Raw genomic sequence first — 27250 nt, forward strand, 5'->3', positions numbered from 1 at the left:
TGCACTCTGGCAGGAGAGCGCTGAGGCACTGAGTTACAGCTCCTCACTCTCAGCTACTGAAACACAGCATATCAACCAGGCATTTACTCAGATTGTGTGTGCTCAAAGCTGCGGGTTAAAGGACTCATAAGACTCCCTCTGCTTTTATAGTTATTAGATTTACAGATGGCAGAAACACATCAGGTATTGGTTTACCGGAGAAAGACAAATAGCTACTGGACAAATCAGGCAGAGATGAGGTGAGCCAGAAAATATCGAGTTTTGTAGTGAGCATGAGAAACATTAGAAGGAACTGCAGTGAATTCAATAGTGTCAGCAGAGGCTCAGGCGTGTTACCTAAACTCACCTGGAACAAAACATCGTAAATTAAAATCTGAAAATCCAAGTGAGGCTATAAATCTTCAATAACATCAATAAAAAGCTCTTCAAATTACAAACATGCATTTAAAGAACATGCAGAAATATGTCAAAGATTTCATCACCTTCCACCACCTTTAGTATCTCAATTTTACACCTATGTCTGCAGTAAAATATATAAAAAAAATGTAAGCTTGAGGAGAGATGTTTAGTGCGGCTGTGGTCTGATGTTCCCACTGCTCTTTATGAATACTAAGTCAATTCATAATGAGAACAACACAGTAAGGCTACACAGAGTTTGTTCATGATCCACTTGCACTCAATGAACAGTTTTAATAGCAGGTATTTGACTGACGTGTTTCTAATAAAACATCTCAATCTCCGACGGTTCTAATAAACCTGAACCCAACTGATAAAACAAAGTGTTTTATTATCATGAGCCTGCTGGTTTAATGGCAGATTCACTGGGTTTCAAATAATCATGTGAGAAGACTGAGCCAGCACAAACAAATACCTCATACAGAAAGAAGCTTAGATTAGTCTGTCAATATCATTACGGAAGCAGCAGAGATTTAGAGAGGAGGGCATGCAAATATACACACACATCACGACGGACCACACACTCGTCTTTTAGAGAAAGCGGGAGATACACTTGCCTGTAGTTTGAATGCTTTGGGAGATTCGGGCTGTTTGTTATGGATAAACAAATGCAAGTGTTAAAACCTGAAGCGCTTATTTCAGAAACAAGCCACAGGAAACAGAACACCAATGCACACTTGGCCCAGCCGGGCTTACACCCTCGCAGAGTGGCATTGGATGGCATGAAGCATTACCAGTGACCCATCAAGCTACATTTACATCTATTAGATTAGCTGTTAATTAATGCACTATTTTTCCACAGCTGATTATCAAAACTAAGCTAAGCACATTTTTAATTTTACAATTTTAAAATACATGGAAGAAATACTGAATGTGAAGCTATTAGCCATTAGCTTTGCTTCTCATGATGACTTTAAACAAGGAAACAGCCGAGGGTGCCCCAACAATCAGGATTGTTGGGGCGGATCACTGATCATTTGAAGCAGTATCGGCTGATACCAATCACCGATCGAAAGATCGCTCGCTATCTACACTTTCACGCGCAGGCTCATGTTGCTTGTGCTTGACTGGGAAAGCGGCTTTTCGTGGTCTGAGTGGTCGAGATTGATCTGCTGTTGATGTCGCTGCCAATATGTTCCCCATCTATAGCCAACAAGTCAGCAATCACAGCATGCAAGGAGCATCTTGTGGTACTGTCGCTGTGGCCGTTAGACGTTAGGTCAGAGTGTCAGACAACAGCCCACTTTTCTGGGGCTCGAGTGCATCGGGAAAATATCTCTCTTTATCCTTTTTTATTAATAAGACAAATACAAACTTTATCAGATACCTGGATGTACAGGGAAGCCAGTGAAGCCATTTGAGCGCAGAGGGTTTTACGTCATGTGATCGGCTCCTCTGATCATTCTTTTTGGATCAAACTTTTTAAATCTAATATCGGTCGATCACGATCGGCGGCCGATTGATCAGAGCACCCTTAGGAACAGCTAACCTGGCTTTGTCAACAGGTGACAGAATCCATCTACCAGCACCTCTGAAGCTCAATAATTTAGTTTTCAAATCATGTTTGTTTAATCCAGTGTACAGCAACTTCTTTATGCCGGATTATAAACTGGATTTCGCCCTGAAACAGTTGCCAGGCAACCGGCAGAAGTTTCAGGAAGTCACTGCTCCCAGCCAAGGAAACATTTTGCACATAAACACTTAATTATACTTGTAAACGAGAGCCAGGCTAGCTGTTTCCAGTCTTTGTGCTAAGCTAAAATAACCGGCTGCTGGTTATAGGCTTATTTGTATTTAACACACAGGTAGGAAAGTGGTATCAATGTTCTCACGCTCGAGAGGAGAGGAGAGGAGAGGAGAGGAGAGGAGAGGAGAGGAGAGGAGAGGAGAGGAGAGGAGAGGAGAGAGGAGAGGAGAGGAGAGGAGAGGAGAGGAGAGGAGAGGAGAGAAGGAGATGAAACAGGGGCATTGGGGCTCTCACAGGAATGTTGTGGTCTTTGCGTCCTTTGTGTGAGGAGGCAACGTGGGCCAGGTACTGGATGACCTTCTTCGTGTTCTCGGTCTTGCCAGCGCCAGATTCACCTCTGAAAACGAAGGGTACAGACAGCATGGATATCCACACATAAAGGATGGGTGAGAAAACATGAAACATTTCCCCACATGAATTACTGGCTTGTAGTTGTGAGGTCAGGCCACATCACAATAAATAATCTGTGTAAGTTGTCCAAAGTTTAGCAAAGTACAAACAAAACACTGTAAAACCCAAACCTAAATAACTCTCAGTCACTCTACTTATCATTATAGTTGTTAAGAGTGATTGGATGAATCCCAAAGACACAAGTAGAGAGAAAAAAAAATGCAGAAAGAGAAAGTGAATAACCATCAGACTATTTGTTGTTATTTGCAAATCGATCCATTTGTTTGTGTTTCACTCGACAAGGCTGTGGTTGGGTGAGCCGGTCCTCCAAAGTTTCCAGGCCCTTTTTCTGGGCTTCCTCTAATGATAACTGTGTTGAGGAGGCAGGGTCATCCACAGTTAACCACAGTCAGGTCCCAGAACCCAGACAGAAAGGGCCAATCGTGAAACCAGGCCAGCAACACTACATCGAGCGACATACCGGTGGCTTTAGTCTAGCTGGCTATTAGCTCTGCTGCACAGCACACTGCCGTTTTAGCTGCCGCACCAGAATTCGATGGGCGTGTCCTCGAATGCAGAACACAGACAGGAATATAGGTCAAATTAGGTATGAAACCAAGTTTGGCTTGGTGTCTTTAAAGTTTCACAGACGTGTTAGAAAACATCTCACAGATATGATTCACTGACTTTTTTTTTTTTTTTTTTACATCTTTTCTCTTGCAGACAAAATACAAATGTGATTTACAGGGAACATGTGAGGCAGGTTCTCGGTCTTCTGGATCTCTCCTTGTTCAATTCTTTGGAATATAACATATGGACATAATGCAACATGAAGGACACTTTTTAAATGTGTATTTCTATTTCATGCCATCACTGTTCAAGAAACTGAACAGCTGACAGTGTCATGAGATAAAAGTCATTCCAGAGAGCATCTCGTTGGAATGTTTTGATCAGGGTTGTGAGTTAGACCCTATTTTTATAGTTGACTGCAGTGAGGCATCACTTAGCTACTCTGGTCCACGTCTCTGGAACAGCACTACTGAAGACCTGAGGCCAGCAGAAAGTGTTTGTAGTTTTTAAGGCAAACTCAAGACTTACCTTTTTAGTTTTGTTTTTAATTGAATTGGATTTATTTGATTTATTTATTCAGTGGTATATTTATATATTTTAGTTGGTTTTACCACTTGGTATATCTTTTTTAGTATTTTTGTAACTTTTGATTGAATTATATTTGTTTCATTTATGTATTTAATGATCTATTTATATATTCTTTGGTCTATTATGGTTTATATATATCTATAGATATAATAGATATATCTATAGATATAGATATATTTATAGTTTTTTTACCTCTTGATATATCCTTTTATTGTATTCTATTATTTACAGTTGTAACTTGTAATTCTGCTTCTGATGTTTCCTCATTGCAGATCAGTGTTATAGATCGCATCCCCGGTTCCTATATTCTTCTTTTATTGAGTCTTTTGTGGATAACAGTCATTTCTTGATTCATGCATGTCTAGGGAGTGGTGGGGGGGTTTATTGTTTTTACTGTAAAGCACTTTGTGTTACTTTATATTTGTATGACAAGTGCTACACAAACAAAGTCCGATTGATTGACTGATTAACTGTCATACCTTCTTCCCAGCTATTAGACAGCATCCTGTGTTTGACCGTTAATACGAGAGTATTCATCAGGGAATATGAGGACACACGTCTAGATCTTCAAGTCTAAGCATAAAACATATCTGTTTGACAAAGCTTGCACAAAGCACCTTGGACTTCTCACTTTTCTGTCCTAATTTCTCTTGACATTGATATTTTATTGTGGCACAATTTTCCTTCATTGTGCACTTGAAGTGTATTGGGATCATGTTGCATGGTGATTATGCACTCTAAAATAAAGTTAAACTAACTTGAATTGAACACATTTAAAAATACCAGATCTCAACTGTTCACATATAACACAGATTGTAACAAATGTTACAGTGAACACATCCCTTCTACACGAGACAAAACAAGACCTTCTACAATTCTACACTATATTCATTCTAAATAGGCTCGTGGCCTTTTAACCAGAAAAGAAGTGATGCTCGTGCAGTCTTTTTTATTATACGAGTAGGCAGAGTCAGACTGGCACAAACACAGGTCTGGAGTGCAACCTATGATTTTTTTTTTTCTTCTGTGTTTGTCCAGGGATCATTTTCCTTGAAGGAAGAACAACACATCCTCTGAATTGGTGGAACACCTTGGCAATGGGATGAAACCGCTAAAATGTCTCCACTGTCTCCAGCAGGGGGCGTAGTTTCCAGAATTTAGGACGGATTATGCAACCGCTCTTGTCTCTTCACTGGCAGCATCAAACCCAAGTCAGAGAGAGTGGCACTTAATTACTCTCTGCCACAGAAGATGAAGGCAGGCCACTAAACCACACTCATAACTGCCTCAGTATTGGGTAGAGCGGCTGCACAGCCCAGCGTCCACAAAAAGCTATTTGAAACTAGTCTTTAAATAAAACTCAGCAGGATGATGGGAGCTGGCCAACTTACTCAGGATGAGGGAACGATGAGGGGAGATGGTGAAACAACTAGGAAAGCCAGAAGTTATGATCCTTAAAGTGCTCCCATTATAAGTGTATAAGTTCTAACTCTATAATCATCATCTTGAGGCGGTTTCATTTTCCAGCCTATTAAGGTGCTTTATCACCAGAAACACCTTAAAGAACAGATCAACCATCTGTCAGAGCAGAGAAATGACCTCAAGTAGAAGAGAGGAGAGGAATTAAGAGAGAGGTCAGTACTCACGTGCAAAGGATCGATTGGTCCTCACGATCTGTTCAGAGAAAACAGAAGACACAGTCAGCATTGTTCCATCTTTCCATACTGTCTCTGGTTTGGCTTCGTTACAACTACTATCATTACAGAGATGGTCAAACTGTTGGACCTTAAAACATACTAAAGAGAAACTTAACCAGTTCTTTTTGCATCATCATAGAGATGCTGGAGGATCTGAGTATCATTTCTACATGTACACATCTTGTATTCTTTTTCCTGAGACTGACAGGACAAACTGAAATATTACTCCACAGACACCAAAGTCACATTAATTGTGTTTTCAGGATTATGTTTTACTGCCATTCCTCAGTCTGCTGCATCCAGACTACCCTGTAAAACCATGCTATGCAATGGCCATAAACTGGCACCCAGACTTAGTAACCACAGCTCTTATACCTTTCATCACAGAGGGATTCAGAGCAAAGTCCAGATGACTGGATTAGTGATGCCCCCTGAAGTGGGCGACCTCTGAACTTTGAAGGTCCTCTTGCAAACTACAGAGAACTACAAAGACCAGAACCAGCAGGGAACTGATACGTTCAGAGTCTGATAGAAATTCGAGACGATTTCTCATGCTGCCACAGGCAGAGTGTGCCCCAATTTAATGGTAAAAAAAAAGTGGTGTTCAAAGAGGAAGAAGTTAGGTCTGTGAATATGGCAGGTTTTAATTCCCCAAATTATCAAACACATGCTAATTAACACAAATAATCATATATGTGGATATACGAGTATTTTCTTCATACAACTGCAGGGTTTTCCATTTTCCCCTATAACACTAAAGTGCAGCACACAAGCTTTTTTTTCACAGCATCTAAGATACTATACCTTCACTTAAAGCTTCCAGTGTTTGATGACAATTATTTTTATGGCAGACAATGCATTTTTTAAAAAAATAAATATTGTAATAGTAGTTGGAAATTGCTCATCAAATAACTGCCCACCAACCCCCACTGCTACTGTAACACAACAGCTAAACCCTTCAGAAACCTACAGGGAAAACCCTACAACTAAAACTCCAACCAAACTCCAAACTCAGTATTTTGGTTGCTTTGTTTTGAGCTGTTTCAAGTTTGCGTCTGGACTTCTACCACACGGAGAGGCAAAAGCTAAACGTATCAACCATGGATGCTGACAATACATGTCTTACTAATAGTTATTTAAGCTTTTTTTTTTTTTAATTTATAAGCTTGTTTATTCATCATTTTTATTTTACATTTACTTCTATTACTACTTTTAAATAACCACTGCAACTTGTCAACTGTCTAACCTTCTTTGGTGTGGTGGTAGCTGAATTTAGTTGAGTTTTCCACAATATCCTTTGCAACTGCAGGATACAACAAGCTCTCATGTTTGTTGACACTCAGACCAACTTGACTGAAGGTCAACAAGAATAATTTACCTCGTGTACTGAGTGAGCAAAACATAAACTGTCCGGAGAAAAAAGATAGAAATTCTACAGCATTTTATAACTGCTTTTTTCATGTCAACAACAAAAACCAGAGGTTCAAAACATGTGGAGAGATTAGAGGAGCAGCTGCAGTGTACTGTGGGGATACCTTACTGGTAACACACGTATGTGCAGACAGGGTTTCTGATTTTGTGTTGAAGAGTTTATCGAGGAATGTCAGCATGTTGTTGTATACAGTATACTTTTACAATGATTTTCTTTTTGTGCCAGTCATGTGAATCCTCGAACTGTACCTCAGTAGTTCCTGACATTCCTGTGGCAGGAAATAAGGAGATATTTCATTTCCTGAAAAAGAGACACTTGAGATCAGATCCTAAACTGAATAAAACTGAATGGAATAGGGCCACACACATCTCACACAACTACATTTTGTACTGCTGAGAGAAAGGAAGCAGATTTTATTGATAAGACATAACAAAGTGCCTGTTTTGTTCTGTTAACATTAGAAACTTGTCATGTCAGCGACCATTCCTTCACATCTGAATAAAGGCACCTCAATAAAAGATGGTTATTAACTGGAAGCTTTAATGGATAATAGCGGTGTGTCTAATAGCCTTCCACTCTGTAGAGATGATAAAGTTCAGTTTGGGGACTCGGCACAGAACTGTACTCACACCTTGTTGATGTGGGTCAGTTTTCACAGATGGCTCAGACGGCCTCTGAGGTGTTATCTTTCACCAAATGAGCTTTTGTTCGCGCACTAAAGCGTAGACCTCCTTTAAGTGACAAAAGCCGGTGAGAAATGGAGCCCTGTTGTTATTAAGAGGAGATTCTCGTTTTTCTTTTCAGTTACCGTCTGCTTTTTTACATTTATAAAATGTATGATGAGATCAAACGCAAACAGAATAAAATAAATGTAAGCACAATTGTCTTGCACGACAGGTGCTGTAAGTGTGAATGATAAATGAGCTTTTAAAGCCTTTAAAACTTGAGTCAAAGTTTGATTATACTCTTCCCACTTCTATGTAGATCTGCGGCTTCTCTGACGTACCTAATGTTGATTTTCACCATTAGACCACTAGTCCCACTGGACAGAGACATGCAACACTGTGCAACCTCATCATCAATATCAAATCCAAATGCACACTCACTAAAGAGCTTCTGTGCTTCAGCTCAACTTTACATGACTTAACAGTTCCCATGTGTGACCTCATGCTTTGGAAATTAGTCCCTGATTGTAATCCCTCAGCACCCAACAACTGCTTTCAATTACACGTAGTCAGCCAAAATGCCAAAATGCCAAGACAGTTACCTCAAGTGTTGCGCTGGTGACTTATTAAACACCATGAGGCAGATAAATCTTACTGGGAAAGAAAAAAAAAAAAAAAAAAAAAAACTCTGGTACACAGGAACTATGTTTTGTCCCTCTGGCAACAACTGTAATTTGTTTGCAGACTCTCAGCTGCTTCAAATCCAGATTGAAGACTTTTCTGTTTGCTGCTGCCTTCAATTGAACCAGACTCAAGGATGTTGATCAATTTCCTGCATTTTATTACTGTATTTTATTTCTGAAACTGCACTGCAACTTTTATTCTATTTTTAGCTTGTTTAATGTTTTAATGACTGTTTTTAATGTTTCTATCAATGCTCTTAATTGTTTTTAAATTTGCTTTTCCTTTACCTGATGTTTTTGATGCTTTTAATGGTTTTATGTGAAGCACTTTGAATTGCCTTGTTGTTGAAATGTAAAATACACCGAAGCTCTAAAGACCAAAAAATACAACAACAAATACAACTTTTATGTTGTGTCAAAATATTCTGCGAAATGTTCAAAAGAAGTCTCTCATCAGTGAGGAAGGACAAGATGCTCAGCATTGGACCCGATATAAAATAGCAGATTGGATTTCTACGCGGGATCTCTATCAGTCCTGGCTGATAAGAAGAGAAAGAGCAAAGAAATGTCACACACACACACACACACACACACACACACACACACACACACACACACACACACACACACACACACACACACACACACACACACACACACACACACACACACACACACACACACACACACACACACACACACACACACACACACACACACTTGGACTTCCATCATATTTTCAGTCGCTTCACTCACTGCTCATCAGAAATCTATTCACCCATCATACCTCTGATGCTGTCTTTACACTTCTCATTTCCCTTGTGGCCTTTCTCCTTTTTTCCTGATTGGCAATCATTCTTTTAATCTAGCCTTTATGATTTCTTTGCAGTGTAAGGTCAGCCAAAATAAAGTAGACATTGACATCAACAGCCAAAAGGAAATTTTGTAAAAACTATTCAAAATGATCCATCAAGTAGAGATCAATTAGAGTGGTGTTGCTCTTTAAAGGGCTAAAAGCACAAATATAAAACCCTCTTTTATTCATCTGTTTAGCACTGTTTGAGTTTTTAAAGCAGTGTTTGGATGCAGCATCTTGCATTTAAGAAATTGTGTTATTTTTTGTCTGGTTATGTGTGTATTTTGTGAAAACTTGTTTTAGATATATTCCTATTGTCCTGCTTTTTTGTTAAACTTTTTGCAGTGGATTTGTTGAGTACATTTTAAGCTTAAACTGTTTAACGTGACCTGTGCTACTTACGTGGGTGAATGTGTGCATCCATCTGGTGCATGCAGCCACCTTGGGCCTCTTGGCAGCTTCTGCTTCCTATATCACCACAGCAACTAACTGCTGGGTCATATTTATCCAGGATGCCATGCTGGCTAGGTGTAGGTGGACCAATCAAAGTGAACGCGCTCTTCCCGTCTAGTAGCTCATTACTGCCCCCACTAAATCTTCCCTCCCCTTTGTTTCCCCCCTTTTCCCTCGGTTGCTCTCGTTTCCCTTTTTCCCCTCATGAATGGTGTAAAGCTCACATTTACTCACCGCTAAAGAGTGGGATCTTACTCGAGACAAAATCCCTTCTTCAGAGGACCAGATGTTATTAATTTGATCACTTCATCATCAGAGTCTTAGTTATTTCCTCCACAACAACTCTCAGCCAGACATTTAGGCAATGTTAATGTGAAATGGAAATAAGTTAGACCATTCATCTATCAAGTTTTACAGCTCGTCTCCGCGTGGATACAAGGTGAATACAAATCTTCATGACAGCAGAGAAAAAAAATAGCATTCAGACCAATTAGTATCCCTGCAGTGACATGGCTACTCTTCAAGTTAGAGCAGGCTACTATAGAAACACTATTTTCAACTGATTTTACAGCCATTTCCAGATTTATAGTGGAAGTCCCTTCTCTTCTTTCAGTGCTCTTCAACGAAAAAAAAAGCTACATCAATGACTGTATGTTTGTGCTCGCCATCAATCGCTTTCTTTTTTTATTCTTGCTCTGAACACCGATCTTCTTTCTTATCAGGAGCACCACCACTTTTCTTAGACACTTATTATGTTTTACCGACTACTCTTAGCTGCTGCAGACTACTCCTCTCTGTCGCTATGGTAACAACTATTGCTAATCCCTCCTCCCTTCAGAATGTCTCCCCAGACACAAGATTTAAAAACTCTGTATAGTGTGAAATAAAAACAGATCTATCTGGCGGTGACAGACTTAATCAGCATCTTGTGAACTCATTTGGCGAGTGCTTTAATGAAACAGATGTTCATTTACATGCAAAAGTCCTGCACTCCAAATTTAAACACCAGCAGACAGTCTGTCTTGGGGGTACAGTACCAAATACCCACATGCATGAATTACACTTTTAAGGCTACTGTGGTAGGAGATGGGCCTGTCTTGCACAGGAGGGTTCCCTTTGCTGCTAATAATTTATCCCCCACGAGGATTAAACAAACCCAAATTCTTCACATTCCAGAGCAACCGCCGCCCCCCCCCCCCCCCTGTCCATGCATCTCCACAAAAGCTCCAAACATTACCATAACCCCCTATTATCAACCTTATTTAACTGTGTGCAGCCTTAGCACCCCTCTCCTGACAGTTTAGTTAGTTTTCAAACAATTAATCAACAAAGCCTTTACTTCTGCTTCACACACTTGCATGTTTCTTCGTAAATATGGTGAGTTTGATGAACAATCTACTGCATTCTTCCTAAAAAAGGTTTGTTGTCCAAATGGGTTACCTTGAAAGTCTGGGCAGTCATGAGCTATGAGTCCAAGGGTGGGACCAAATTTCTCATTTAAACTCCAGGCTGAAAAGATTTGAGGTCTCTTAACCACAGCCACCAAAAACATTCTTCACATCCCCAGCTGAAACCAGACTTTAGTGTAAAAAAAACACTCTTAGCGCATGGATCATAATCAAGTCCATTTACAGTCAATGGCCCTCGGCAATATGGCTCCGGTTCAACCCAAAGTCAAACCCACACATTGTAGTCCTAATAGTTGAATAGTCTTGTTTTAACTCTGTGAACGGGAATCAGCAACTAACCAGAGTTATTTTCACACTTATTTTCATTAATATCATAAATACTTGTGATCACATTGACACCTCCTTTCCCCACTTTCTATACAAACTGATTTATGTACAGAGGAAATCAGGGAGCACTTTATGTTCACACACACTTCTCATGACGTATTTTGCCAATTAAAGAAGCAGAAACACAAGTTTTTATGAGGAATACAAAGCTACAAAAAATGAAATGGACATTGGCTTAAAAACATTATTTGCAACCTTTTGGATCTTTACAACTGGATGTAACAATTTTTTTCCACACTTAAGCTCAAGCTCTCACAATTTGCTTCATAAAAGAGGTCGTAAAACCGCAACTGCACAGGATGAAAATTCGAGCGCCATGACAACCATTTCACACACATAAGAAATCCTGAGCGATAGCCAGTGAGCTGCACTCTCATAAACTGTTATGTAGTGAGGATTAGCTACACACACATGTATGCACGCACACACGCACACGCACGCACAACTCCCTAGTCACAGCAGAATATAATTGTTACATAAGTGCAAAGGTAATATATAAATGGAGGCCTGATTACTCATGAAGACTAAGCGCAGAGGCAAGACAGAATCCAGAGCTACATAAAGGCACATGAACAAAGCCAGCCAGGAGTGTCTGTGTCTGTGTCTGTGTCTGTGTGTGTGTGTGTGTGTGTGTGTGTGTGTGTGTGTGTGTGTGTGTGTGTGTGTGTGTGTGTGTGTGTGTGTGTGTGTGTGTGTGTGTGTGTGTGTGTGTGTGTGTGTGTGTGTGTGTGTGTGTGTGTGTGTGTGTGTGTGTGTGTGTGTGTGACTGAGACAGAGCTCATCCACATTTCCAGACAGTGGAAGTAGCAAACAGTTCTGGGAAGTGTCGCAGTCTGGAGCTTAACTGTCACTTCAAAGCTTCCGAACAATTATGATAAGACACACAAGAATGCAGTTAAGTGGAGGACTAATGAGAAGTAATAAACCACATCCTCTGACAGCAATTTTGATAAGATGAACAAACTAAGACACTATAAATACTTTAGTAGTGATTATGGTAATAATAACAGTAGTACGAGAACAAGAAGGTATAAGTGAAGGTAGTGTTGAGTCATTACCCCTCTACACTTATTATAAAACTAAATAAATTCTGTTCTGTGTTGTTATACAGGATTGTTCTAGAACAAACTGAGTAACAGTTTTCAAAGTAGGATAGAAAAGCAAAGCGGCTAAAGACATCCCACCAAAAGTAAGATAATAGCAGCAAAACTTCAGGTTTTTAATTTGTACAAAATAAATGTCAGAATTTCTAATCATTAAAGTGCTGAATGATTATGAAGGATTTAGATGATAAGCTGAGGGAACACATTTTTACGATTCAAATATATTCTGCAAACCGAGTGACTAAACAGCTCAGCTGCATTATTCCCTGTAATGTTGTTGAACCAGCTGCCAGTTCGGCATTCACAAACCTACGAACAGAAGGGCAGACAGCGCCACAGAGCTGCCTGGCCTTCTGCATGTACCAATCTGTCTGTCTGTCTGTCTGTGTGTGTGTGTGTGTGTGTGTGTGTGTGTGTGTGTGTGTGTGTGTGTGTGTGTGTGTGTGTGTGTGTGTGTGTGTGTGTGTGTGTGTGTGTGTGTGTGTGTGTGTGTGTGTGTGTGTGTGTGTGTGTGTGTGTGTGTGTGACTGTGACGGAATTTGATTGCCCCTGGTTTCCCTCACTTCCAGCACTGGGGCCTCCTGGGTGTGGAGCAGGCGTTGTTTCCAGCAGGCTCGCAATGTGACAGAGGCAACATGTTTTTATATTTATTAGCTGAAGTGCTTCATAATTAGCCACAAATAACAGAGCCAATCAGTGACAAAAATGTCAAAGGTAACACTGTAGAATATGCATTATTATAAAAATCAGTAAAAGTATGATTAAATGGGCAAAGACTGTGCTAAAGCCCACTGACAGACACAGGATGTTCCCTTGGGCATCTGGCGTAAGTGAATACTTCCCGAGAGAGGGAAGAGTGCAGTAAAGGAGAGACGGGTGTGGTGGGAAGGCACCAGATAACAGAATGAAGGGGAAGATAGCAGAGAAGTTGAGCTCATCGGAGCCGTGATGTAAAAGGAGAATAACATCTCCGAAATAGGAGCTTTCCAGCTATATGTCATGTCACCCACTGACATTCTTGCAGATGAAATCCTAAGGCTGCTTCAGGACTTCTGATTCAGTTTCCCGACAGTGATGACAGTTGGCAGTTGAGATCACTGACAGAAATAGACTGTCATAATGGGATACGGTATGTCCCCACCCTGTCAGAAATGACAGCAGTGTGTGAGGGACCACCTTGGTCAGTGTGTGAACGCAGAGAGATCCAACACACATATAGACAAGGCAGGGAAGAGGCTTCACAATTTACACCTTGAACTTCCTCTTTCAAAGCATGTGAACGTCTCCTGTCTCTCTCTTCACCTCTGGCTTTCTCTTTCCCCTCTCGGACCACATGGATCAGTGTACCACTGGGTCTGAAAAATGAGGCCAATGTTGAAGTCACGGGTGCCGGTGCCAGTGATTGTATGTCTGTGTGTAAGAGTAGTTAAGTTCCATTTTAGATTCAATTTGCATATAAAGCAAGTGTCTAGCCTAGAAGTGGCCTTTTTGATCTGCACAATATTGTCAAAATAGGGGATTCTGTCTCAACACAATGCTGAAAAGTCCAAGATGGACTATTGTAATTCCGTATTATGACTTTATACATCCTACAAGTAGTTATAGTTAAGACTCTGCACCAATACTCATTTTATGTCAGCTAATATAAACTCTGGTTGAGGAACAATAAAAGTCTTCATCACTGACAAATGTTTAGTATATTAAACATTTCAAAGTGGACATATTATAAAAGACTAACAAACATACTTTAAGAGTTTTAGATTATTTGAACACAGTATGATTTCAAACCAAGAGCCAAGAATAACTGACTCAGCTCCAATGAAAATATGACACTGTGTCTTCGTCTGTGCTGACAGTCTATGACCCTCCACAAAGAAAAAAAAGAGAAGCAGTGGAATTTATTTGTCTTGATTAGTGAAGCCTTTTAGTACTTTCTGTTGTGTTTTGTTTTGCTTGAATATTGTCCGTGTTTTTTTTTTTTTTTTTTTTAATGTTTGTCAAGATGGATTCCTTCTTTTACTGCAAAACAAATCTACCTAAAGGTACAAATAAAGTGACCTGAGCCTGATTTAATGGGTTAAACAGAAGATTTAAGAAAGTGCTGCACACCTATGGAATGTTTCCTATGGACATGTACTTCCTCAGCTCCTTGTCCCACTGGCTTGGGTTTGACTTGTAAGGCTTGTGTTATACTGTCTGAGCTGGACTCCACAGAGAGCACTCAGGCAGGCTTTTGGAGTCTTTCCCTTTTCAAGTCCCACAAAGCACATTTTTCAAATGCTTCTGATGCAGGGGTGAAATGAGAAAAGGGAGGGGTGTCGAGACAGAGGTAGACAGAAGCGTAGAGAGCGAGGTCCCACATGTGTCTGACATCCTTCGGCTAATTAGAAGACTGAAATCTAATATGTCCTTTCCACTGCATTAACTTGTTCATGTCTGCTACCTTGAAGATACTGTAGGTATCAGCTATACGGCAGCATAGCAGAGATAACATATGTGTGTTGGGTAAGTAAGCCCCATCTCCACTGACAGTACCGGCTCACCTCGGCTCCACTAGCTATTTTTGTGGTTTTCTAGTACCTGCTGTTACAACATATTTTACTATCGCCTCTATCAAGGTTTCAAGCGAGCTGAGCCAATAATCAAATGTGGCGTGAAAACACTGCGACGGTCAGTCTCTTTCTATTTCGAGGTGCAGACTCACAGAGGTTTGTGTTGTTTCCCTCCTTGACTGGAGAATTTTGTTGCAGGTAAATCTATGTTTCTTCAAACTGTCTGAAGTTTTACACCCAGTCTGGTCTCGTGTTGAACTTCGTTGCCCCACCGATATGTCCTCCCGCAAACCCTGCCAGGCTGAAAACAACGACGTGAATGTGTTTAGGGCAAAGCTCGCCCCCGAGGTGTTGTTCTCACATGACTGAAGTCCTAAGGAGAGACACAAGGCTCACACTTAACTTTATTAGCAGTTTTTGACTGTAGCATGTTGTAAAAGTGAACAGCGTTTTTTTATGATGACATCACAGCGATTTCATGCAGTGTCGCTATAGTAACGCTGCCGCCTTGATGGGTTCTATCTGCAATGAAAATCAAAATCCAGAAAAGTACCTGATACCAAAGGTGAGTAGAGTCGCTACCATCACGGGAGATGTGGCTTAAGTGATAGTAGCTGTAGCTGAATAATAGCTGTATTACCTGTAGATTAAGTGGGTTGTAAAAGAAAAGAGGAGCACTATACATACAAGGAGCAATCAAATAGTTATTGAGTGCAAGTGGAGCAGAGCACAGTAATGTGCACGGAGCAGGGGGAGGTTATACATTTGTAGTCCACGTTACGATGCCTGATCAACATCAGCACCTGTGTTACACACGTTTTTGTGACCATGTTTTGCGTGTAACACAGGTACAGATGTTCATCGAGTGACATAACCTGGAATATTTACTTCCTTCTGCTCAGTGTATCTTACGGGAGATTTCACCTACTGGGTATTATCCACGCAGGCAATGTACAAACATGAGGACTACTACAAGGAGAAGAGAGAGACATGGCAACAGTTAAACATAATCTACTTTTTTGGTTCACTGAGCACAGTGGTTGTACCAGACAAAGTACCAGCAGTGTCAAAACAGCAGAAACACACTCGTGTTCTCATTTCCCACAAAAGCCAAGGAGGGTGGAGTCCACTCTCTGCCTCTGATATGCTGTGTTACTATTCACATTGTCATTTATTAGCCTGGCTAAACAAGTTGATCACTGTTCTTAAAAGTTTACAACCGAGGATACAAATAAAACATTTGTGATTCTGTCAAAATTACAAAAAGATGATGAAATAAGTTGCCTCTTGCTCTACATGCCTATTTGCAGCACAAGCCGACATCATACAGTAGTTCACATATAGAATAAACTTTTTAAACATTTTGGCAGAGGTTCTTGAAATAAAATTATGTCTCTCTTGATGGTTTCCAACATAAAACAAAAGCATGGAAATGAAGGGATCTAAGGAACCCTCTGTCTCTCCAAACTCCCTCATGCTCGCTGCTGTCGTACCTCATCATGTCAATACTGTCTCCTTGCTTGTCACTGTCCAAAGGGATTTCCTATTCAGGGTCCTTTGAAAATACAATAGACATTATCGTCACGGCTGCTCAGAAGGTCTTTGAGAGATTTAAAGCACTTCTCTGGTCTGGGGTTTATCCCGTAAATACATGCATGACAGTGGATGTCTTGATCTGCAGTTTGAACTACAGGTTTCACACATGCCCAGCTTTGTTTATGCTAACAGAGTGTAAGTGCTGCACAACAGTGTGCCTACAGAGAGTGTAAAATTAGCCTTGTGTCATTGGGTGTTGCCTCGACGCCAATGAGAGGGGAGAGAAAGCAGTTGCGGGAGATACGGCCGAAAGTATTTGGCAATGTAATCGATTGCAGATGGCAGCCGGAGGGTGGCTTGTTTGGTCCACAGTGGTTCTTTGTGATGGCTAGGCCTGCCATAATCCAACAGGACGAGGCAGTTTGTGTGTGTGTGTGTGTGTGTGTGTGTGTGTGTGTGTGTGTGTGTGTGTGTGTGTGTGTGTGTGTGTGTGTGTGTGTGTGTGTGTGTGTGTGTGTGTGTGTGTGTGTGTGTGTGTGTGTGTGTGTGTGTGTTTATGCTGGCACCTCTAATATCGCAGTGCTAAGCTCTGCAGCCCCACAGGAATTCCAGACTCACAAAGGGGAGCAGAGGTTCAGTCACAAAGAGGAAACTGTATCAGTGAGGTACTACGTGACAGGGAATGACTGAATCTGATGAAACTGGTGTGCAAAATATAAAATAAATGTGAGAATTTTTAAGGTATAAAGAATTATGTAAGTGTCTTGTTTGTATGACTAATACCAGTCAAACTGGTTACTGCAGCAGCAACAAGTAGAGGTGAAACACACTCAAAGATGTATAAAGAGTAAAAATTAAACTGCCTGAGGCTTGGACGAGAGTCACACTCCTGTGCACACTTCACTTTACAGATTGATAAATATACAGATGTAACTCAGCAGCTCATTCATCAGTCCGATCTCTACTTTTCTCCCTGGCTTTCAGCGGGGGTCGCAAGGTTACTGGTGTCAGTGAGAGGGCAGCGACAGCATCAGCCAGGTAACCCTATCTGCCGCGCGGAGGCGTTTGGCATCACTGCTATGCGTCTCTCATGACAACACTATCCAAGAATGAGGGCGATACATGACAGCAGCAGTGCCACCTTAAATCATCTCCTCACAACCTCTCTCATCTGTATGTCTCAGACACACATCTGCCTCCGCGGGTCAGGACTTGGGTTCTATGGGGTAAGAGTGTTGACTTTTGACAACATATGTCATGAGGTTAACAGATATACTGTAACTTCCAGGCCTGGCGAACCCGGATACTCCTAAATTTCAATTTTGTGCCTTAAAATAAATACAATACTTTTGAGGTAAGCAGGTAATATATATCTTAACATTCATACTTAAAGTATTTGTTGATTTCTGCCAAGCCTTTAAAATCCATCATGAAGTGTGTAGGATAAAAGATTCAGGTTTCTTTCCATTACCCAGTCTCATACATATGCATGACGACTGACACACAACAGCTTCAGTGATCATCACTCTGTCCAGGTTAGGCAGGAAGAAGTCATGTGGGGAGGACTGTGACCATAAATTCGGACTGATGTACGACCCCCAAACAGAAATATGATTGTATCCTGTATGAACTCCACAGCTGCCTGTCATTAAACATACATCTGGTCATGTGTATGTATGTATGTGTGTGTGTGTGTGTGTGTGTGTGTGTGTGTGTGTGTGTGTGTGTGTGTGTGTGTGTGTGTGTGTGTGTGTGTGTGTGTGTGTGTGTGTGTGTGTGTGTGTGTGTGTGTGTGTGTGTATTTCTGTGTGTGTGCGACAGAATGTGTTTGCAGTACACCCATGCTGTTTAAACAGACATTTGTCTGTGAGATATATCTTGAACTTGTACTGTTTGCAGACAGTCCTTTTGAAGAGTCCCTGCACACACACAAACAGAGACACACACATACAAGCACACACCTGTCCTGTCACTCAGGCCCTGGGTGTGCCCTTCACCAGCCCTCCTCTCCAGCCCTCGCTGCCCCAACAAGCGGCCTCATTTCCCAGAGAAGAACTGTGTAGCTGGAGGCCTCCCTGCCTGCACCTACACACAGCACCCTGGTCCCAGCCCCCTTCAGACCGCACAAAGCCCCCATTGTGAGGCACAATGCTGGCCGCCCCCTCTGCCTTTCCCCTGTACCCTCGACTCTGTTTCCCCCATAAACTCTGTCCCTTCTGCCCCCTCTTGCTTTTGCCTGACTCCCTTGTTCTCTGCTCTTCAGTCTTTGCCTGTTCTTCTCTCTACCCTCAAACTCTTCATTCTTAAATCTCCGCTACCAATCCTGTTGATTGTGTGTGAGGAGGTCTCACATCGGCCCTCTTTATATTCTTACTCGCCCTTTTCCCAATATCTCCTTCAGTATAAGATCATAAAACATTCCCTTTTCTTCCCCCTTGTCTCTCTCAGAGCACATTCTCCACTCCTCTGACTGCTGTGTTACCTCCTATATTCCCTTGCGCTTTCATGGAAAGATATTTCATATTGAGGAGAGTAGCTTATGATATAAGACAGAGACAGACAAAAAAAAAATACAGAACTCAACTCTCTCTGCTGCACCTTTTCTATTATTTGGGACATCTGCTTTAGCAAAGATGATGAGACAAAGTATATTAACTGTTGATGTTTTTTCTTACCTTAAGAATATGGTCAATCTGTCCGGGCTGCATTTATACCTGTGGCTAAGATCGGGTCACAATATTGTTCAAGCGAGACCACCTACGGATGTTGTGTGGCTGATCTGATTGCATTCAAATCAGAATTTGTTGTGTTGTGTTGTGTTGTGTGTGTGTGTGTGTGTGTGTGTGTGTGTGTGTGTGTGTGTGTGTGTGTGTGTGTGTGTGTGTGTGTGTGTGTGTGTGTGTGTGTGTGTGTGTGTGTGTGTGTGTGTGTGTGTGTGTGCATTTATGCTGCGTTCAAATGGAACTGGTGAGCTTGTAGTTACAACGTGGGAAGTCGTGTGCTCCGTATACTTGGCGTTCAAGTGGTCGTAAAAACACTGTTACCTGGCAACGTGGACAGTGTTGAGGAGCCAGCAAGGCTAAAACTTTAGCAAGCTAACAGGGGGCTAACGTAATGCAGGAAATGCAAAGGCACCAAGGGAAAAGATGAGGCAGTTGGAAATATCAACATTTTCCTCAGATTTAGGCTATTATGAAAGTTGTGAAGAAAAACCCTCCATGGCCAAATTTACAATCTACTAGCTTCACATGCATTAAAAAGAGAGCTTCCATGGCCATTTCCATAAATGTCAGCCAACACATCACAACTCGTGAACTCAGGGTTTACAGAAAATTTGGAGTTCTTACGTCATGACCACAAGAGGGGGTCGATCATATGGACTCGAGTATACAGGGTAAATACAACCCCATTTAAACGCAGCAGTAGACCTGAATCTGTCCAGATGGTGATATATAGATACAGATCCCATGTTGATGCCAGGTCAAAGCACAAAAAAGCAATTCTGCAACATGAAAACATCAGTAAGAGCTCACCTTCATGCTTTCCACATGTAGCGGTCCATATTTTCTGTAACTTGATGTCTGTAAACCTACCCATAAATGTAGACATACCATATGTTAACCTGGCCATTCATCCTTCTCGCATTTCTACCACATTTCAGCCACACAGCCGAGATTTAAAGCACTTAAGCAGCAATGTTGGATAAATTCTGCTCTCCATACTCTTGTGTGAAAAATCGAAACACTTAAAATTCACAGCTTTCTCTTTTGTTTAGTCACTTCTGAACATGTTGTGCCCACAGTGCCATCTGTGTAACCTCAACCATGTAATGAAGATTCAAATGTTAAGTGGACTTTTCTAATCTGTCAGCAAACATTACTGCTTTGCCTGTTGAAGAAGAAACACTATATACATAGAGTACACAAAATTGTTTGATATTTCATGAAACTCCGGAGGTTCACTGCTATAGAGGGCGGTTGGTAGATGCAGAGCTACTTGTGAAATTCCCTTCAGGCACTAATGAGCAAGCCCTGTTTAGGTCCTGTGGTTCCCTGAGTAAGCTGAGCTGCAGTAACACCACTGTATAGTGCAGTTGACGCTTAAATGTGAGTTGGCCTGATCTCTCTTCCTGAGAAGCAGCAACATGGGTCAGAAACAGACTGGAAATAAATTAACACAAATACAAAGCCATACACAGGGAATCTGTCATGAACTGAGCTCTGTGCTCTGACAACCTGGGAGATGATGGAAGGGAAAATGGGGGCACAATGTTGTCAGCCAGGCAGAGGCCTTACCATGGCAACCCTGGCTGTATCCTGACATGTGGAGTGATGAGAAGGTGGACATTCCACACACTTGTCTTTCTCTCTTTTCCGATCAAAGGACAAGAAGGAAGGAACAAAGCAAACCGAGCTGCTGCAGAGTTTCCAGCAGAGCTGCGGTTTGTATTTTTCAGGTTAAGTGAAAGGCGACCAAAATGCCTTGAAGGATGTGGGGAATTTTCCTCCTCAGTGTCTTCCAAGCCAGAACATTCTGGTTGAAAGAAAGAAAGAAAAAAAAAAAAAAAAGGAAAGTGCAGGACTGAACAAACTAGTAAGTAAAGCAGAAAACAGGGTGGAAATGAGGGAAGCCAGCTGCTCTACTCACTGAGAGAAGAAAGAAATCAATTATAAAACAGTAGGAGATCCCAAATAGTTTGCAATGGCTTTGGAGCATTAAAAGATGCAACCTGAACAACACAGGGGCCACATTAACAAGACTGAAGGAGACTCAAGTCAATAACACGTACAAAAGCCGTCACTGCGGCCGGTGAAAAATACTGTCACTCACCAAGTGACACCTCTATTCGAGATCCCAGGGGGAAGTTATTTTGGTCGCACACACAGATACACACACACAGGTATCCATGGTGACGTACCCCTGCTCAGAAGAGCTAAGCAGCGGCAACGGCCTGCTCGGACAACTATGACAACGATGACTCCGCTTGTGAAATTTAGCACAGCATAGTATGGAAAGCTTGCAGAGTGATGACTTCATTCCACCGGCTGCTTTGCCCCGCCTGGTGCGAGGGGTCCGAAAGAATGAACATGGAAAAGGGGGTCACAGTAAAGAATGGTGGCACAAGAGCGGTGCCCTATATCCAGACAAACATCTCACATAGTGATAATAGGATGGTTGGAGTGTGTGTAATTCTTTGTGTTTGTAGTTCTACTTAAAGCTATATTTAGAGTAAGGAACACATGGCGAGCAGAGGAAGAGGAATTAAATAACCCAGAACAACTCAGGCTATAATCTCCACACGAGGCACATTAAAAAAAAAGTCCTGAATCACACATTAAAAATCAATGATCATGATCCATGTTCTGATCCCGTTCAGCCCAGGACTCCAGGTCTGATAGCTGTGTGGAGATCCAACCTGCTGAGCGCAGAGGCCCCAGAGCAGCCTGAGGACATGTAATGATAGGGAGCCTAGAGCATATCAGTCAGACACACAAACCCTGGAGCTTTACAGCTGCAGCAGCGGAGGTCCGGCAGACGATCAGTGGCAATGTCACATCAAGGCTGAAGTATACAAAAACACTGGCAAACATGCTATTTAAAAAAATGCAATCTCTCAGATGCGAAAGAACATTCAAGAGAAACAAAAGGGAGAGAATAAGGCTGCTGTTCAATGGCTGATAATGATGTCACACAGTAGACGGGCTAAAGCTGTCTAAACACTGATAGACTCTGATAAAGGTTCTGCTTATCAAAGCGGGTTTTTACATCAGAGATTCAAAAACAATTAGTTGGTATCTGAAGTGGGTCACAGTCCTGTTTCTTGTGGGTCTTATTTTTTTATAATCATGCTCACATGAGGACATTTTTAAAATTCACACAGCGAGGTGCAGACTGGTGCGGCCTTCAACACAAGTCCATCAAACAAGTTGCACAACTCCAATGTAACATGCTCCATTAACAGTTTAGGCTATTTTACTTTCATCAGGGTGGATGATTTGTGATGGGCTCCTGCTCCACCGTTAACTGCTACAAGTTTGAATATGCAACAGCTGCAGCCCAAGGCATGAAACAACTATGTGTGCAGGATGAATACAAATCTACACGATCACTTCAGCCGGCCCAGTTAATGGCAACCTGAAGACTGATGTTGGCTGAATCTGCTCTCTCTTTCCCCCTCTTTTTTCAGTTTTGTTTTTACTTTATAAATCCTTCGGTCACAGGGTATCAGCTCTTGCAGGCGAGCCTCTCACCACCAACGCTATTAGGAGCTTAAGATCTCACCCGCACCACGTGCAGCACACAAAATACAGATAAAGGATGTTGTCCCTCTCTGCTGTACAATACGCTAAAAGGTAGATATAGCCATAAAGTGAGGAGATAAACTATTCAGAAACAGACATTCATTTTTCAAACTGAAAAAAAAGGATTTAAGAGTATCTCTGTGAAAATGTCTTTGTAAAAGCTCAATCTGAGTGTGAAAAGGCTGAATAAGAACCACACAAACATATATCTCTTAAAAAAAAAAAACAACGCAGAATAAATTGATATTCTGTCCTAAATTGAATTTAGCTGGTGGTAAAAAGGCTGCAGTGGTTTCAAAAACAAATCAGTTCTTGGTTTGTAGAAATAACAGCACACAGAGCCAGAAAGTTATGTAAGGACACCACTCGCCAATAATATTGAGAGTAGGCTTAGTATGAACAATGTAATTTAACACTTCAATCCCAAATCCTTTCCCCAGTGTTTACAGCATTAAAGATTGTGTTAAACAGCCTCAAATTATCAGGCAATTATCGATCAACCACTCGTGACGCAACTGGAAAACCTGCCAGGTAGTTAATCGCCCACTTGACCCCCTCCACGACAGGAGACATAATCAGTGACGTCACATCCTCTCTGACCTTGTGACCTTTCACACACTTTACTCAATTCTTCACATGCACTAATCTGCTGCGCTATGCAGGCAAACCTCATGCTGCCAGCGAGTGAGCTAAAGTCCAAGCCAGGAGAGACCAAAATACAAACACGCCCGCTTAAAAAATAATCAGCTGCAGCTTCCAGGTTTACCTAATGATACCTGTTTACAAAACTAAAGTAGTTAACCAGTCTGTGGCAGCAATGTCCCTTCACCCAATCAGTGTTCTCTGATGACAACTGATTAATTACTTGTTTTTGTGTCTGTAAATCCATTTATATGACATCGTAAAACACTACGACTCATATTGGGGACAAACATGACACGTGACATTTTCATATTCTTGTAAACGAATGCCAAAAGTGATAGCAAACGCGCTTTACATAAGCAGTTTGAAGGGTGAGTTCTGTCATACCTTGAAGCATGCAGCGGTATGCCGACTCCGAGATGGCATAAATGTGTGGAGGCATCTCATGCCTCTTCTTCCCTCTGTACATCTCGATGATGTTCTCTGAATAGATGGGCAGGTTCTTGTAGGGGTTGATGACCACACAGAAAAGGCCAGAGTACGTCTGTAATGACAGAGACAAAACAAAAGGGAGTGAATATATAGTAAGGGGCAAAGTGATGCTGCAGCTCAAAATTAGAAACACAATACTTTTAAGTTATATTAATACATATTGAATGTATCATGGCTATTCCTCCAAATCTTTTTGAAAAGCGCAAACAAAGTCTCAGTTGAACTGTGAATGGATACGAACACAATCTGTTAAACATCAATGGCTTTTAGATTAAAAGGAGCGTGCACATTTTTTGGTTTATAAATCATCTGGCCTGCATTGTATCAGTGCAGCAAGACATGTCATTACCCACTTTTTAGGAGCTTACGTCACCATAGCTGGCACGCAACGCAGTGATAGACACAGAGCAGACTGTTGAGAGTGTCAGACAGATCTGTGTGGAGAGTGTCAGACCGATTTGAGGGAATGGTGACCAAATGGAACGTTGAACAGACATTTGTCTTTATGAAGCAACAAAAGACCTCCAATAGTCCTAATTGGAGCCATTAAATCTAAAACAGCTCGATGTGATGAGTATAAAAAGAGTTTATGAATATAATAAAGACTCGTGTCACAGGAAATAGCCTGTCCTGCAAATATTTAGCCTACTTTCTGACTTGTGGTGATTCGTTTGGCTATGCAATTAGCCTGACAATCTCTCCCCACAGAGCGTGTGTGGTACGAAGGCTTCTCAGCTATGCTGTGGGCTGAACTGACCAGGCAGCGAGGCAGCCAGGAATGAGTGAGAGGCCCCGGTGGGGCGATGGGCTTGCTTTCATTCTGCAGATGCTATAGCGGTGCTGCATTCCCCCTATAGATGATATAGAGACTACTGCTCACCAGTAGTATGACCTTCATCACTGGCATGTTAGGAACACAGGGGCCTATGCCAATGCACACCGTTGTGTGCCTCTGTAGCTTACAGCACATACCTACAGACTGCAAAGCTTACCCAAAAGTACAAGAGAGTCTTAATAATATTGGAAGTAAGCGAGTCAACTAATACATTTGTAACATAACAATAAAAGGACATATATAATGTGTTTGATGGGTGTCCCTAGAATTAGAGGCAACAGGATCTGGAAAAGAAAATTGAATCCATTAAAGGTTTTGTAATAAAGTTGAAATTATTTTCAATGCTAGGCTGCACTTTTGACTGCCAACATGGCAGTTAGAAAAAAATACTTATTCCTTTCGAGCTGTTGTCTGTAATAACCTCTGTTTTAAAGAGTTTGAATTATTTCATGGGTTATTTATTCTGCTACTCCTGCTGCCGATATATGGCATCAATTCATTCTCAATTCAACTTTGTTTGAAGTGTAAAATCACCATGAAACATGGTCTCAAAACACTTTACAATCACAAAACAACACAGCAAGAAAAAAAAAAGAAAAGATTAAAAACATCAATGTTTAAAAAAAAAAAAAAAAAAGTAGTAGTAACCTGGGTCAATAGCAGCATGACTAGGGCATGGTTCAAGGTCACCCGAGCCAGCCCTAACTATAAGGTTTATCAAAAAATAACATTAAATTTAATCTTAAAACTGGAGAGGGTGTCCGCCCCCTCAACCCGAACTGGGAGCTGGTTCCACAGGAGAGGAGCCTGAAAGCTGAGGGTTCTACCTCTCATTATACTTTTGAAAAACTCTAGGAACAATAAGAAGGCCAGCAGGCTGAGAGCAGAGCTCTCTGTTGGGATGATAGGGGTCAATAAGCGCATTGAGATAAAATGGAGCTTGAAGCGTGAAGAGCTTTGTAAATCATCACACCATAATATAACACAACCAAAGGGAAATTATGTCATAGTCAGAAAAGCTATGTTCTAAAGTGATCTTTTCATATCCAAGCATCAAACAGCTTGTCATCCACTTCATAATTAAAACTACATTCAAGGCCGAGTAAGGCACTGGGACGTGAGTGACTCAGCAGCCATAGGTTCACAAAGGGGCTCCAGAGAGCAGACGGTGTACTGTATCTGTTACGTAACAGCTCAGTTCGGGCCATCAGTCAACACTGAGCAACTGATGCTATACTGCTGATACAGACAAAGACAGAGAAAAAAAAAAAAGAAGGTGGTGAAGGAGAAGGGAGGCCGACAGAAATGAAGAGTGGAGCAATGATCCAGCTGACGGAGCTCCCTCAGGTCCAATCCAATGAAGCAGCAGAGGTGTAACAAACACTGAACCGTGTTCTCAGCCTTTCTGTAAATTGCTCCTGTCCGCAGGGGTAGAAATTCTAACTCCCCACTCTCCTTTTTCGAGGCTAATGAAAAATTAATTCCCCCTTATCTGACAACTAGAGCTGCTATAAATAGGGAGTCTGTTCTGTTCTCTCGATTCGGTTCTGCAGCACGCAGCACTGAGGCAGCTGGTGTGACTGCAGAGAGATACCTGGACTGACACCAACACGGTTCAAGGGGGCATTTCATTTGCTGTGTCATGTCACTGTATGCACGTTTTACGAGGGTAAAACTGGACATCACATAGTCTGTCTGATCTTGAACAGAGTTTAAATTGTGCATCTGTTTTAGGTTTTATTTCTATTGATTGGCAGTGAAACATATTTTGATCTCTAAAAATACAAACTGCCTGCATTTGACTGACTTTTATTGAGGACAAAGTTGGAAGTCCCTCAATAATCCCTGAATTTTTACAACCAACTGGAAAAAGAAATCCTCAAAATCACTTTAGATGCTTCCTGATCCTGCAAGATCAATTCTGTATAAAAAAAAAACATTTACCACGACTGCTGCCAGCTAGCAGAGCATACAACACTGCCTGCCAAACAGCCATGCTTGGCCCGTTCTGCGAAAGAGAAGGTAATATTTCCACTGTGAAATCAGATCCAGGGGAGGGGATGCTGTGGCCTAGTAACAGCTGAGCAACATATAGGGAACAGCAGACACAACAGCCGACCCCATCTGCCACCTCTGATCAGTCAGGCAGCATGCCTACGCTGACGGACCGTTCTCCACTCCAGAGGAAGGAAAGGCCGCTCTGGGTGCAGACGCTGCCTCGGTGCTATTTACCTGTGGATAGGAGACTTTGGCCATTCCCCCTGACAGTGTGCCACTCTGCTGATTTCATAACAAAGCTAACAAATACTTGAGAGTTTGGCCTTTGTAATATGATCAGTGCGCTGACATACATGGTATCAAATCACTTTTAACAGCAGGACAAGTGAATGAATTTTGAATGAGTTTTAGAGCAGGTTAGCCAATGACTTAAAATGTAGACCTTTAACAATTCAGC

At 41.6% G+C, this 27250-nt stretch overlaps 1 protein-coding gene across 4 annotated transcripts in view; it reads right to left on the minus strand.

Annotated features, from left to right (window-relative positions):
• Positions 1-27250, minus strand: part of LOC138622445 (myosin-10-like) — a 58670-nt gene that overhangs the window by 26175 nt on the left and 5245 nt on the right. For all 4 annotated transcript variants that reach the window (XM_069701257.1, XM_069701255.1, XM_069701256.1 and 1 more), the window contains exons 3-6: positions 23856-24012; positions 5398-5425; positions 2438-2540; positions 1014-1043 (exon numbers count right to left, since the gene is read on the minus strand). In XM_069701257.1, the coding sequence (XP_069557358.1) occupies positions 1014-1043; positions 2438-2540; positions 5398-5425; positions 23856-24012 (318 nt within the window). The remainder of the gene's footprint in view (positions 1-1013; positions 1044-2437; positions 2541-5397; positions 5426-23855; positions 24013-27250) is intronic.

Source organism: Brachyistius frenatus, unplaced genomic scaffold, assembly GCF_029030835.1.
Source record: "Brachyistius frenatus isolate BFR_SWC_R1_liver_20210118 unplaced genomic scaffold, ASM2903083v1 Contig_36, whole genome shotgun sequence".
Classification (NCBI taxonomy): domain Eukaryota; kingdom Metazoa; phylum Chordata; class Actinopteri; family Embiotocidae; genus Brachyistius; species Brachyistius frenatus.